The sequence below is a fragment of the Neodiprion pinetum genome, chromosome 6 (genome assembly GCF_021155775.2).
Source record: "Neodiprion pinetum isolate iyNeoPine1 chromosome 6, iyNeoPine1.2, whole genome shotgun sequence".
NCBI lineage: Eukaryota > Metazoa > Arthropoda > Insecta > Hymenoptera > Diprionidae > Neodiprion > Neodiprion pinetum.
In genome coordinates this window covers 25,812,904-25,828,360 of record NC_060237.1, presented here as the reverse complement: position 1 = coordinate 25,828,360, position 15,457 = coordinate 25,812,904, and the positions used below count along the sequence as shown (strand labels likewise).

General features: G+C 42.9%; 1 protein-coding gene across 1 annotated transcript; it reads left to right on the top strand.

Annotated features, from left to right (window-relative positions):
- The first annotated feature begins 10,182 nt into the window (after nucleotides 1-10,182).
- On the top strand, nucleotides 10,183-15,406 carry LOC124221533 (uncharacterized). Its single transcript, XM_046631643.2, has 7 exons — nucleotides 10,183-10,225; nucleotides 11,272-11,505; nucleotides 11,674-11,935; nucleotides 12,051-12,301; nucleotides 13,811-14,128; nucleotides 14,689-14,888; nucleotides 15,106-15,406. The coding sequence occupies exons 1-7, from the start codon at nucleotides 10,223-10,225 to the stop codon at nucleotides 15,197-15,199; spliced, it is 1,362 nt and encodes a 453-aa protein (XP_046487599.1). The 5' UTR covers nucleotides 10,183-10,222; the 3' UTR covers nucleotides 15,200-15,406.
- The last annotated feature ends 51 nt before the right edge of the window (nucleotides 15,407-15,457 follow it).

Here is a 15,457-nt window from a genome sequence, read left to right as displayed (position 1 = left end):
CGCGGCCGGTAATCTCCTTTCTAAATCTTTATATTTTATTTGGGAAAGTTTGCCGGTGTAAGAATGTCACGGGTGCAACAGAGACGGCTGCGATCCGCGCGAGCCGAGAGACGCTCTTGACCTGACGCCCATCTCGCTTTCTGGACCGTTCGAACGGATTCGAATTTCAGCGGAATCGGATTTCGCCTCAAGGCTCTAGGCTGGCTCTGAGACGGATGCGTGCGTCGTTGTGCTTTCGTGAACCGAAGTTTCCAGAAAATCGACGATATTCCGCAACGCGTTGCGGTATAAATTAACTCGAGCAAACACCTCGACTATCGTGTGCCGATTTAAGTGCCCACTTTTGACCATCGACGCGGCGGTTCAAACGCCGGAGCATCTCGAGTTATAGATGAGAAAGTCAATTTTATGATGTGGCATAAATTTGTTTGTACCTGACTGGCTATTAGACGTAATAACAGGCGCGGTGCCCACTGACGTGAAAAGTTAACCACGTACTAATTTCTGAGGAGTCGTTACAAGGGCTGATGTACAGTATTTCCAGTTCACTCGTGTACCTTTCCACCAAAAGATTGATTATAGAAACTATCGAAATTAATTTTAATTTCGTCAAAGAAAGAGGAACGGATAAATCAATTTATTGATTGCCGTGATACGTATATTTGCATATATGTATATGTTATTGCACCCGAAGTTCTCGTTTCTAATTGAAAAATCGATGGGCAGTATTAATACCGAGAGAAAGAGAGAGGATGTAAACGTACACTTATAATATGGTATATATCAAACACGTGCAGAGTCGCCCATTAGGCATTAATTAAACTGTGAATAAATAGGCAAATGATAGTATAATTGGAATATATTAATTATAATACGAAGAGTCATAGCTACGAGTACTATGGGCGTATGAATAATTTAATTATAATTTGGCGAGTAGAACCGAGTAACCTCATTCGCCAAAATTGCCACCGTCGTCGTTCAAATCGTTATTCGGCAGGCGCGATTATAGTTGCGAATTTCTACCGATGGCCAAATTCAGTGCTAAAATCAACATTCATAGGATCGATGCAGCTGCACTGCCTGCATATAATTCGTCGCAGCGATATTGATTAGTCGTTATTACATGTGTTTAAACTACCACGAGATACAAAGAAAAGAGACCGAAGCGCCGAAGGCTTGATTGTTATAATCATTATCATACCGCTGCCAGATCGTCGAACCGAATTTCTGCATTCATTACCATTCGATTATAACAGCTATAGCGAAATTTCTCACGTCGCGATCTCGCCGGATACGCGATGTGGTTATACCTACGCGTAAGTAAGAGTACAAAGCGACGGGCTCGAGAAACGACGGTGGTTGAAAAAAATAAATAAAAATAAAAAGAAAAAATCGGATCAACAAATCGCCTCTCAGTGACAGCCGTCAGAGACTCGAGGTGCCTATTGTGTTCGCAAATGGACGGTGCCTGCAAGTATCCTTCGGCCTGCAACAGATACATTATTTCACTTTCACCGATTTAACGTTCACATATCGACGGTTCCAATCGCACCTGTATAATAAGACCACGCCCGAAGAAAAAAAAAAAAATAAATAAATAAAGTCGAAGAACAATGCGAATGAAACCGAATTACCAAGAGAATGAATGAAAAAAGAAGAAGAAAAAAACGAAGAGTTCTATCGATTCACCAACAATGCCCCATTGATTCAAGGATCGCTGCAGCCTGACGTGTCGAAGTGAAATCCTACGATGATTTGTTCGTTTTTTTTTTTTTTTTATTTTTATTTTTAAAATTTCGCCAATTTCATCTCTTTATTCACTCTCCCAAAGATGATTAGTTTCAGAAACATTCGCCCCAGAGTCTTAATGACGCGCTTAAGCCTGCACAGGTGGAATCGAGATAAAGAGAGACAGAGATCGAGCAGCGTTCATGCTTTTAAATTGCTCGCTCCGTTCCGGCTGGTGGATCCTCAAGGTCGTTAAGGCAATTTAAGCAAGGATCACCCGCATCGATTCACACCTACGGATCTACGTGGGGTGGAATTTATCGCGATCCAGTGCCCATGATTTTGCTCGCCTTGGCGATCCGAGGCATTCGTCTCACTATCACTTCAGAAATGCAGCCAAACCACCGACGATACAAGTGCCTCGACCTATTTATCCAATTCCATTTCTTCGAGATGCTGCACTCGCTTCCAAACGAGTCTATTTTCACTGCATTCGAAGCTAGCCGAACGGGATGATAAACAAGGCGTTATTGACTCGCGTATAAGTAAGGAGAAAAGTTAAACTAGTTCGAGAGGTTTTTTCCAATTTACCAGTATAAAAGAGATATTTACGCTCTAGGGACGCACCACTAACGCTTCAAGTATCATCGATCGCACATCGTGCATTAACATTTTTCTCGATGGTTGAACAGCGACCGCAACTCTCGATCAGTCCGCACTAGTTTCTCTGATACAATATTCGCCTCGTTGGACTATCAAAAATGGAGATTTTGGTCAGTATTTTGTGTTAACTCAAGGGCTTTGTAACGTTTTTCCGTTCACCGGTCAATCGATCGGTCAACGAAACTTCGAAAATTAATTTTATACATTCAAAACCCATCTCGAAATAACAAAGATTGATATTTGAATATTAAAAATTAATAACAGTAATCAGCCTGCAGACCTAGCAATAAATTGAAAGCATTTAATCGCACGAGCCAGTTTAACAGATCATGTGTCGAAAATGATCAACAACTATACATATAATTTGCACCAACGTGCAGGTTACTGTGAATAAAAAAAAAAAAAAAGAAAAAAGAAAAAAGAAAACTAGATAAATAATGTGTAACATGATGATTATATGCCAGTAAGCCTCGCGAGCGGATAAACTCTGCACAACGAGGCGTTCAAAACAAAACCAACAGAGTGAAAGGAATATTTTCTAGAGCTATACATAATACCGAACTTTATGAAAAATAAAAAAAATCGTTCGCGACATGATATTATTTATACTAATAAATTCAGAAACAAGTGCCTAGTCAATTTCTCCGCGATTATTAAAAAATTTCTCTGCACAAAAAGTAATCGAGAAAATGAATACACGGCGTGTCGAAATAATCGAAAACTGATTTCAGATCCTGCTCCTCATATCACCCGGAATTTTTGCCCAGCAGAGATACCGGAAGCACGTGAATCCAAACGACGAGCCGTTCCTGCCGATCCATCCGATCTACCCTTACAATCCGAAACTTACGAAAAGAGGCTCCGACCGAGATCTCGTAACTTTCTTCAAGCCCGAACTCTACGCGCCTCGCCCTGAGTCGAGGGACACGTTCACCGGAAGCTTCGCCGGAAGTTCGAAAGACTCCTTCTTTCCCGGCTACAATTCGCACCCCCGAAGCCCCCCGACGTCTCAGTATTCCCACCACTACGGAAACAGCCTCTTCGCCGGGTATCCCGGCCCCTACACTTCCGGTCCACCGACTTCCGGCCCGTACCCGGAGTACTACCCTCAGCCGTCGTTCTTTTACCCCGAGTACTACAACCAGGGTTTTCCCTACTCATTTCCAGGCAACGATAACCTGGGACCACCGGGACCACCGGGACCACCGATCAGGAGCGAAATCACCGGGGATTATTATCCTACGGAAAAGCCGGAAAAACCGAGGCCCGCAAAGCCCAGGATGAAGGATAGCGGCCGGTTCGTCGACGGCGACAACTTGATATCCCAAAGTTACAAGGACCTCGCGCCCCATTCCGAATCCTCGTACAACAAGATTCCCGCGGACCAATTAACGGGCAATTACCACCCATTGCTGCAACCGACTTACAAGGTCATCAGCGTCGGCGGCCGGCCCGTCGGTCCCAACTATCCAATTCCTGTGGGATACGCGCGGGCCCAACTGATGGAGCAAGTGGCGGCGGTCCAAAGCCTGGCAAAATCACTGGGCCCCGCGTTTTCGGAGCAGTTCGTGACTCCGTCTCACGCATCCTTCAGCCAGCAGGGCGCGTTGCCGAAGCCGGATAATATTCAGGACGATCTTCAGGTTTACTCCCAGGATCAGATCCCGTCGTCAAAGATGCGCGATGGTCAGTTATTCTATCCAAACGCGCAGCCGGGTAAGCCGGCGAAGATGCAGGCGTATGGATCTGAGGTACAGGACATGCCCGCCAAGGATTCGAACGGCCAGTTCCTAGCTCAAGACGAGCAGAACTCGCGTAAATTGAACGATGCTCTGCGGGCTTACGGCGAGCCGCAGGACGCCGACGACAAGAGTACCGGACAGTCGAACAAGGAGCTGGAAAATTTTCATCGCAATAGCGACGTCCTTGCGAAGACTCCCGCCAAGTTTCACACCCTCCAGTATAAGAACGTAGCGCAGATGCCCGCGACTCAGGTGACCTTCGAGAGGTCTCAGAGCGCCTACATTTCGCCGGTTCAACCGGAAATCACGGGGGAACCGTTCGTTCGGTCGTATAACCAGACACCATCGACTAATGGAATTTCCTACCGGATCAAAGACGGGGTTCCGTTTAGGGCCCAGAACGGTGGAGGCTACGCGGCGAGGCCTCAGGCCTACACTTACCACCTGATGAACGGGGGCCCGTTCAGTCGGGAGCCTCAGCAACAAGCCAAGACTAATTTGGAGGACGTTAATTTCGGGACGAAACAAGGAATCCAAGGTTAGATGTGTGTTACGACGGGATCACGAAGAGACGGTGGTAATTACTTCTGTGGAGTGGAATTGTCACGCGGTATAATAATTTGGAAAGTCGGACTGATCGATTCTCATAATGGACGTTGATCTTCGAGGACCTGGACGTTTTGTCTTCAAACTTCCAACCCGAGCAGAGGTTTTGCGGTGAAATTTAATATCGCGCAATGAGATGATTATTCATACCCATGGTTGTGTTGTGACCAAGTTAATGAATCCATATTTATACATACATCCGCACATATATATATATATATTTATACGCAGATCGCATATTGTACGTAACACGACAGGCGCACATAAAATTTCGAAAGGAAATGACGTAAAGTTAAAAAAAATACGAATCAAAATAATATTATTATTTATGACCTTTGTACTTATTTTTAGTTAGTTATTAATAATGACGATGATAATAATAACGCATACGAATGATAATAAAGCACTTCTTTCATTTACACCATCCGATAATCGATGACTACACAAATCGTGCATAAATTGTAGGTATAAATTAGACCGGCTGGCGTTCTATTAACTGTTTCATAACTCTTATTCCTACACGAGATCGAAGAAAGAGGATGAAAATATAAGACATGTAATCAAGGCAATAGTAAGCCAGCTAATTAGCGTTAGCATCGTATTTAATTTCATTCTGGATCCCGACGATGATTCAAAAGACTTTCACGCCTCTCAAAGAGAACAAAAAAAAAAAAGAAAAGAAAAAAGGGAATAGAAAAAAATGGATTTAGAAGAAGAAGAAAAGAGAAAATTAACAATAAAAATAGACAAACGAACGAAGCGGATCGGAAGATTTGGCTGTTCTGTTCGTACAGTTACGTTTCAGACTACAACGGCAGGTGAGAGGATGAGATCCGATACATCACTTTTTATTTTTCATTTTAATAAGGCACATGTGGTCAGCCGCTGTTGGTTAAAATAATGCCGGTAGGGCCAACCTCTTACTTTCACAGAATCGCGCTATTTGTGCAGTAAAGTATGCGTGATCTGGGCGATGCGCAGACGAAACGGCCCAGAATCCGCTCTTCAATTTCTCTATTTCATCACGCCGAATTCCATCTGTTCGTCCAAATCGCCCTCCCTTCTTCCACGCAGCTTCGAGATGATCCAAATGCTGTCAACTCGGTGCCCACGCGCTCCTTTGAAATAAAAGAAACCAGTCAATTTCTCTCACAATATTAGCTGCCCGTGTTGAGCGTAAAATTTTTTACTCCCGCTCCCATTCAGCGCGCGTTCTTCTTTGAACAGGTTCAATTGGGCTTCCTTCCAAAGAAGCTATACGGTTATATACAGACATTAGCGAATATTGTTTGTTTACACCGACTGTCAAACTTTCTTTACAGTTGAGAAGGGTAAGAAGGAAGAGGATAAAAGAATAATAAAATGAAGACCCTCGTCCGAATAGCCGACATCCGTTCACCTCGACTGTGACCGTTGAATATTATTAACGCTCTCAACGAAGCGTTCAATGGCGTGTATACAAGAAGTCGAGAAGGTTGCACGGCGATGAACCTGTAATCACTCACTTGAATACGACACCCGTACTCCACGGCCAGTCCAAATCCGTCACACTGTCCCTCTTTCTAGAAAGCGAAACCGCCTCACGGAATGGGGAAAAGGGGTGAAACCTGACGTTCGATCCACGATCCGAAGCATTAAAGTACAACGCAATATCGCAGTCATAAATTGGAGGTCTGTAAATCGGTTGAAATTAATTTGTCTATCGCGTTGATGCGAAGCCGATTAAAACGGGGTTGCACACTTCGTCGATTTACGATCTTCTTCCCGCGACGACGTTACATGTAGGTACGTATACATACATACACCAGATCGGAGAAATCATCCGTCCTCTTCGTTCTTTCGACACATTTCTAAACGTAAGTCTGTTTTGCAACCGCGCGATGCAAGGTGGAGCAAACAGCGGGCGCATAAATTGACGTCAAACGGGACACGTAACAGCGCGCGTCTTAATTCGGCTCACCGATTCATCTCGAGCTGGACCATTAGCAATCGTAATTTTTCGAAGGACCGATTAACGAACGGCGAATCAACGATCAGTCACTCCCGGGTTCTCCGAGAGCCGGAGGCGACGATCATTTGGACCGGATTTATAGTTAAGGTAGAAAAGGAGAACCGCATTGTCCTAGAAAGCGACATCGTAGATTCCGTCTAGATTTCGTAGATCATCAGCAATCGCGATGTCCGCTGAAAGTTTGAACTAAATTCTGAGGTGTGAATTATTTTACGTAATCCACGTCCAGACCTGCGTTCGATATACAAACCTTACGAAACGAGTTTCTTTCCTGCAAGTAACGGAAACTGCTCCCAATTATAATATCTATAGCGGGTCAGCTTCTAAGGAGTCTCGTTGAAGCCGGCCGCGTTATAATTACCCGAATTACGATCAACAATTACGTTTATTCCTGATGCGTGAAAGTTTCACGGTAGCGCATAGAACGTGGGTCTGCTGCCGAGTAGATTTAGTGCTTCGCAAGTGCAACTCGTTACGGCTCAAGCAATAATCTTCCGAAGATACGGTGCGATCTGTACGGTCCGAGCACGGCTGTGCAGGAGGTCCGCAACCCTCGAGGCTGCTAGAAAGTGACCGCCTTCAGGAAGCGGCGAAGGCGGCAGCCGTCTAACTTGGCGAAAAGATGAAAGAAGAAAAAGGAACTTAACTCGAGCACCGATTCAACGCCGGTCATCTCTCTGCGGCTTGTACACACGCCGAGGAGACTCGAGAGAGTCTCATTTAAATCCCAACAAAGAGAGAGGACCAAGGAGAAACAGGTCCTTTTACTCTTGTCTCAGTTATTAATTCGCATGGCTCATTTTCTCTACCATTTTCCCTTAACAAGCCGCAATTCCGCTTGTAAAGTTCCTTTTTCTATCCTATATATGGTTCCCCTTCGTTTTGACGCGGTAAATTTCTGTTCCCACTGCGTCCAGTTATATAGATTTCCAATTAATCCACGGAGCGTAGAACGAAATTTTTCATCGACGAAAAGTAAACTAGATTTAATGAAGATAACCACCTGTACGATTACGTTACGCGAAAGATCGTCGCCGTTGTTATACTTTCTATGCAATTAGCTTTTGCCCGTAATTGCAGCTACGAAGGCCGTAGAAGTACAGACACAGTTGGTTGAAAAATAAATTTAACAAAAAATGTAACTTCGAGTGGCTATCTAAAAACAGAGATGACAATTATTACGGCCGCTAGACGTACCGATGCCTGCAGATTGTTACAAAAGCGAATCAGACGGCAGTTGTAAATCCTGAGAGCAAATTGAAATGACTTAAGCACGATTAAAATCGACGAATAAACCACAGTTCGCATAGTAAAAGCCCGTCAGTTTTGCACGAGATGGAATTCAGACAAATTTGCGTTGCACATCGTTTATGGATATATTATGCGGAATTTCGAATCGATTAGATTTTATTTACAGCGACAAGTGTCGTAACGCATATAAATACCTCGTTTTATCAAAATGGCAATCATCGCAAATTAACCATCCAAGACTAAATTTATTATACCGACAAATAACGAGGCGCTGTTTGAAACCGCATTATTTGTATTGCATTATGGATGTAGGTCATTCCAACAAAAGTGACACGTACTCAAACCATTGATACGCATATGTCGAGCTTGCCGAATAAGAGATTGCATTATTCGCGTGGGTGCGGAACAACAGAATGAATAAAGTTCCGTGTAATCTTTCGAAGATGCAATTTCACGCCCGGCGAGTTCGAGAATGATCATTGATTGATTGAGGATAGGAATACATTTTTGGTAATTTTATTATGAAATAGTTGCACGTTGAGCGCTTGGCAAATTATTGCTACCACGCTTCTTCTAAAAAAACATTTAAAAAAAATGAGTCCTAAATTATGAAAAAGAAGAATAAAATATTGTCTCGAGATTATAGAGTATTGTCTTCTAAACGAAATGACTCGTCGCAAAGTGCAACAATCGAATGAATATATCAGATTTTTTACCATTTTCAAACGATTCGATAGAAAAAATCGTTACGTGAGCTGTTGTTTGTGTAGTTTTTTCGTATCCGCCGCAAATCACCGAAAAAAAGTATTGCTTCTCAGAAAATTTGACAACGCAAATGAAGATGCTCAAATCTAAACTTCCAACTCGATGAATCCTTTTTTTTCTACTCTACCCGAATTATTACCCGTTTGAAAAATGTCGAATATTTCATCGAACTTTTTCGAAACACGTTGGTACGATTCAACGACATTATTGGTTGTCATAATCGACCGCTTTTACTGCCTGCACGTGTTTCTAATTAACAGTCCGAAAGATCAGCCGGCGCCGAAATGTCATCTTATCGTTACGCGAATACCTACAGCGATTTCCGTATCGATGCTTACATCAAGATCGACGCCGGATGCGACGCGATTGATTACTTAGTCTCATTATGAAATTAACCGCGTGCATCACCCGGTTATCTACCATCTGAAAGTTTCTATCCGTGTATAATATACCTGCCCATAAGCCGTTGGACAGCCTAAGCGTTATCTTCCACAGATCGAAAAATCCTGCCGCGTCGTTAATTGATCGATTACATTTCTGTTAAAAAAGAAATCAATCTCTTTCCAACGCGTGCATCGAGCTCAGGTGCACTCCTTAACATTATTTAACAGGTAATTCCACCTCGCGCTTGTTCAAAGATTTCGATTCATTTTAGAATCTAGTCTCGTAACCGCGCTATAGAAATATGCTTTACATACTTTCGGATGAAATTTTTAGCTGTCAAAAATCCGACGCCAGTATTAAGTGCGATCGTGATCGCCTGAACGCGAGGTGAATGAGGAAGACTTGACACGCGATTTAGCTTCGAGCCTGAAATTAACGACCCAGAAAACGTTTTAAAATGATAATAACAATAGTAACGGTAAGACAAATGATACGACGCTACAGTTCTACGGATTACGCGTGACATCGAAAGCAGCGAAAGGGTTCGCAGTTATAGCTCATGGTTGGACGGCCTTGGAATGAAGAAAGTGTCCTTGCACTCTGCATCTTATCTCGAGAGACGAGATGCACAGGCGTGTCTATTAACCCGTGGGTCAGGACTCAGGGGCAAAGTGAATGGCTTCGTGTTTGCGAACGCTTAACCGTCACCTGCCGTTGGTAATACACATCGTGCACCTTCGTTTACAATCTCCCGATATGTACTCTCGAAATCATCGGCGTTTTGCGCTCTGGAGAACGGGCCGCGTATCGTGGTGCAGGTATTACACATTAAATCATAATCCTATAACCATCGCGAAGCCACGCCACGCCGTTCTCATCCCCTCTGCCCAGCCTCCGTGTTGGCTGTTGTGTATCAATGCTGGCTGAAACGTGCGGCTGCCGCTGCGGCAAGGTGTGCGGTCGGATAGGAATCGGTAGGGGTAAAGGCTATATAAGTGAAAGATCCCAGTTCTGATTCTACAGTAGAGCTAGGGTCCTTCGCGCCATTGTGGGAATTTTTATTGGCTCCATTATGGTGGGTAACCAAACGTTTCGTTGCCATATCAGAATTTCGAAGAATCGTTCGACCGAATACAATGGTCGAAAGATTTTCAACTAGACGATTTTAGATTCTATCAATAGCGTCAAATTGAAACCTGCTTACAAATACGAAAGTCGATTATTTCCAGGCAAAAATTTCGGTTCACTGTTTTTTTTGTTCTTGTTTTATTGACGATGCGATATCGGGCAAACATTTTTAGGGTCAATTTTTCAATGTACCCGCTTTAAACGAAAGAGATTTTGACACCGCAATTTATGATCCGTGAGATTTCTTTGATTTTTGAATGAAAATTCTTCTGCAATATTCTTTTCTTCGCTTGAATGGTGGTTCAGTCGTCCGTTGTTGGGTGTTCCGTGACGCTCAGAAACGAACCGCGAAGAGAAGGAGAATTCACTTTTACCTCCATCGTGTTACATCTCGTATTTTCAAGTGGTTGGACTTTGGGAGTGGCAAAGAGACCCGTGGGTCTATATAAAATTGGTCCAAACCCACGGCGAGATTCAGAGTCAGACAAACAGTGAAAGTGAACATCCCGTCTACGTTGTCTCTTTTTTTTTTGTCGTTTGGTGGTGTCTTTTTTTTCTCAAGCGGTCCAAATTCGCAATGGTGAACTAACGCAACGTCTTTAATTCTAAGCAATGTCGAATTTTCACTTAACCGCTACTGCATCGAGTTTGAAAGACGCAGCTGCGTTATAAATATTGTTTTCTGATCTTCCTACGTTTTTAAAATTCTCATGGACTCGAGTCAAGGAGAAAGTGGAGTTTCTTTTATGCGGAAATTTAACCCGAAATTTATTTAACACGTGCGGTTTACCTGACCTTTCGAAACCCGAATGTCATTCCAATGAATCGAGAAATCTGAATAACAATTTAAAACAATTTATGGTTTAACGGACTCGGTAGATTTTACTGCTCGAAATTTGAATATCGAATAAGTCGCGCGGTGTGACGAAGTTAATCAGTCAGAGATTATCATGACGACTTAGCTGACGCTGACGACAATTTATTACATTACAGAAATCCTACGCGATCCTAGCTTTATGCTTCGCCGTTGCCCTCGGCGAAAAGAAGATAAACCTCGAAGACATAGAGAGGGACAATCTGAAGTCGGAGGAGCAGTCGGAAGAGGAGAATGTCCGACCAAACCAGCTCAAGTACAACTCGGCGAATCCTGAGAGCAATGCTCAGTATCAGTATCAGAGCGAAGTTCGGTCAGTCGGCAGTCAGCCGTCTCACGAAATTAAATATCTGGTAATTAGTGAACACGTTACACCCACCGTTTTAATTAAAACGCGTTTTCATTACCCGTAGCAACGGAATTCATCACCGTTAAAATGGGACAATCAACAATGAACCGGTTAATAATTGCTCGACAGGTAATTAGAGCGGAACATTAATCACGTAATTAATTATTCGCAGGTACAACCAGAAGCGTACAGCCAGGAACTGCAAGCTTATCAACAACAGCAGCAGCTATTGGCGCAAGCTCCTCAGCAATTCTACAATCCCGCCAGCTATCAAGCGGAAGCTTACCAATCCCCGAAAATCGCACCTCAAATATCGTACCAGTCTCAAGTGACCGATGGCTTGTCTTACCAGCCCGAGATATCGGTTGGTAACCAGATCCAAAGCTACCAGCAAAAATACGCGGCGCAGAAATTTTCCCAGGGAATTAGCAAAGGTGAAGATTTTTGTTTTTTTCAACATAGTCTAAGCACGGTTCACCTAAGATCTCGCGAAATGCAATTGAGTTTTTAGAGGGTGCGAGCATTGATTTTGGTGGCATTGATTTTCAGGCAACGATTACACGAATCAGCAGCTGCTTTACTACGCAACTCCCGCAAGCGCTGGATTGGGCGCCAAGAGTCAAGTGCAACCGCTTCTTCATCGCCTCGCGTCGCAAGCCGCACAAAACGTGAAACTGCCCGCCACCTACATTCCGTCATTGAGCCAATCGTCGAAAATCTCGTACCAGCCGCAAACGCAAATTAAATACGTCTACGAACCGCAGTATGTGCAGCCTGAGAAACCGACGTACGAAATGAAGGTATGTAACAACTTTGCAATTTACGGTACGACGAATGAGATTCCCGGTTAACCCCGTAATATTATAACCATGAACTGTGCCACGGGGAGTGAGTCATCTTATATTCGACCGTGTCACGTGGCATGGAGAAAGTATAATCAGTTGTTGTTTTTTCAATTTTTGTTTCTCTTCATTCCAACCCTGGAGTGACTTGCATTCGCATAAAACCAGGTTTGTCATTGTCATGCAATCTGAGATGCATCAACATTGGCTCAATAAGCACGTACAAAGGGTAACAAAAATTTCTCCTCTCAGCGAAATATTGTCATTATTTTTTCATCTCTTTCATTACAAAACTCATTTGTCTATTCTGAGACTGAAAATCTACTTCCAAAAATTTGAAATAGAAATTTTAAGCTATACAACCTTCACTTCGTTTCATAGATCTCTACGATATTTTTTTTTAATTATTATCAAAATCAGTGTCATGGTAAATTTTTTTGAAACAGGTATTGTTCATTCGCATAAAATGCGGAAACACCAACTTTCAAGTCGTAGATTTCATCACCGAAACTGATTTTTCTAAGAGATTTGAAAATCACAAAATCTACAGATTAGATGGACAGGTACTGATAAAACTAATCACTGCAGAATTAAGATTCAGACTCCATTTCAATCGAAAGAAATTTCTATTTTGCATAATCGAGGAATATAGAGAACAAGCTGTAGCAATAATTGCTTTATTCGTTAAAAAATAGGTGACATACATTATACCGGATGTTTTCGGTAAGAGTTACGCCGCAAGCGATATTTCGCCGGCAGATAGGCAGCCAAAGTTACATCTCACAGGCACTAAGTATCTCAGACGTAACTCTGGTTGTCTACCTGCCGGCGAAATATCATTTGCGACAGAAATCTTCGCCGAAAACTTCCGGTATACTTTCCAGCACAATGATCAATTCAACAGTATTCAGAATTATGAATTTAATGTAGCTATATACTGATTACTCTGATAGCGAATCAGAATAATCGTCATACTAGCCGGCTTATGCATCATTCATTAGTGAGGAAATATATCCAGCACGACCTTTGCTGTTTGTAGCACTAAAATCATGATCCCATAGAGTAAATCCACCATTTGCGGTTACCTTCATAAAATTCTGTATTCAATAACGTGACATTTGATCTCTTTGATTGATCAATTCATTACTAAGATCCAACAATGAACGAGTTTTGAAAAAAAGTTTTCGATACTGGGTACACATTATTGATTAAATAAGTGTTTCTCACTTCGATCACATCACCTTCGTACCGTTTGTGACCGTAATTTTGGTTACAGGTAATCAATATGGCCTCAATTGGTATTAATGTAACTTTAATCGGTACACCGTGTGCGTACGATTTAAAACTTTTGTCTTAACACTAATTCGGAGCCGTTTGCAACTCCTTATCTTCGTTAAAATTCGATGTCTGGAAGGATCACCTACAGCGCGTGTGACCATTGAAAAACTAGTAATTAAACCATTTCAGGAGACGGGAAAATTCGCATACGTCGTTCCGCAAGCTTACTCATCGGCGCAAGCCTACTCCGGACTAACCTACACCCCGCAAAGTCCGATTTACACCACTCAGCCCAAGGTGGCCTACACCCAAGCTTACTACGTTCAGCCCCAGTCGACCCAGTACTACCAGAGACCTGCTTACACACCCTCCCTCGCGAGCCAGGGCAACACCCTGAGCTACACTAACAGCCAACCCTTCTACGTCTTCCCCAAGCTGGCCGAGCAGTTGGCGGCCCAGATTTCGGAGCAGCAAACATCTCACAGCATCGCCCAAAGCTACTCCAAGGTAACGCGCCGTATTTTAACCCCACTAACAAGGAAAGTTGCCGAGTTTTACCTCAACGATTTTCCTCATTTTATGGGACGTGTTATAGTACATGAAAAAACATTGGACACGTATTTTTTTACATGCGCTGGTTCAGCTGTTTAAAATGTGAAAACAACCCCTAAGGTTTATCCGAATAGAAAGGTTTTTCAGGGTGTCTCGATAACGACATAAAATTTTCGACACTGCCAATTGGACGTTATTTGCCGTTAATAGGTGATAAATACACGCGATATCTTTATCCTGGGAAGTTGCGTCCTTTCTTTTTGGGATGTGAACATTAGAGGTGGCCCTCAGCCCTTGAAAGACCGAATTACCGCGTGAAATTTACTCGAAGAATATTTTTCTATGTACTGCAAAATATCACAGAATCAAGAAAATCTAATTAGGTGCATCTCGGATAATTTCAATGTAAGATCTTTCGCTAGCTTTGGCGCAACTTGCTCAAAGGTCGCATCTTCGACTCTTGATAAACAGCCCTGAAACGTTTTAATGATTCTCACGATCGTTTTCTGCGACAGATTCCTCAGGAGCCACGCTACACTCTGAGCGTTCCTCAAGCTCCTGCTCAGAACTTCAAGAGCGAACAAATCACTCAGCTGCGACCGGTTTTCTCAGAAAACTTACAGTCGAATAACCATATTCACTATTCATCCGGACCAAAATCCCTGCTGGATTCTTACACGCCGAGTAACGTGATTGCGTCACACGATAGTGAGAGGTGAGTCCGTTCGTTTCGTTTTTCCCCAATTCTCAATCCCAATGCATATTGTCGGGATGTCAGAGTTTTTCATGACAACACTTTTTGCAGAGCGAGGTTGTATTTTGGTGAAACAGTAAAGATTGCATGTAGACTTATAGTGCGGACTGTCTTCACCCGCGGCTGCACATTACTCTTGCAGGCGAAAAATAAAACGAGTTTTCGAATTCAATTCTAGGTACCGAGAGAGGCCGCTACGCCTGGAGAGCGGATTTTTACCGTCCAAGGGATCGTACGCTCACTCCTACAACCAAAAGCGAAAAGCTGAATAATTTTAATGGAAAATTTTGCGAGGATCGAAATTAACCAATTTTATATAATCTAATCGCTTGCGAGCGGTCGGTACGAATAGAATCTTACCACCTAATCTAGTCTCTCCTTAAGGGGCACGGCATGTAATTTTATGTATGTATGATCATGTAAATTTTTCTCTTTTATACCCTTTCTTTTTTTATAAATAAACCACTGATAAAAAGAAACGCAGACGTTCCTGTTTCATTCGCACCTTATTCTTAGTATTTCTCTTTCTT

Excerpts from the sequence above, each read along its gene's own strand:
- LOC124221533 (XM_046631643.2), top strand. Across the intron at positions 11,506-11,673 it reads CTCACGAAATTAAATATCTG|GTACAACCAGAAGCGTACAG; the intron begins GTAATTAGTGAA and ends AATTATTCGCAG. Across the intron at positions 12,302-13,810 it reads AACCGACGTACGAAATGAAG|GAGACGGGAAAATTCGCATA; the intron begins GTATGTAACAAC and ends AAACCATTTCAG.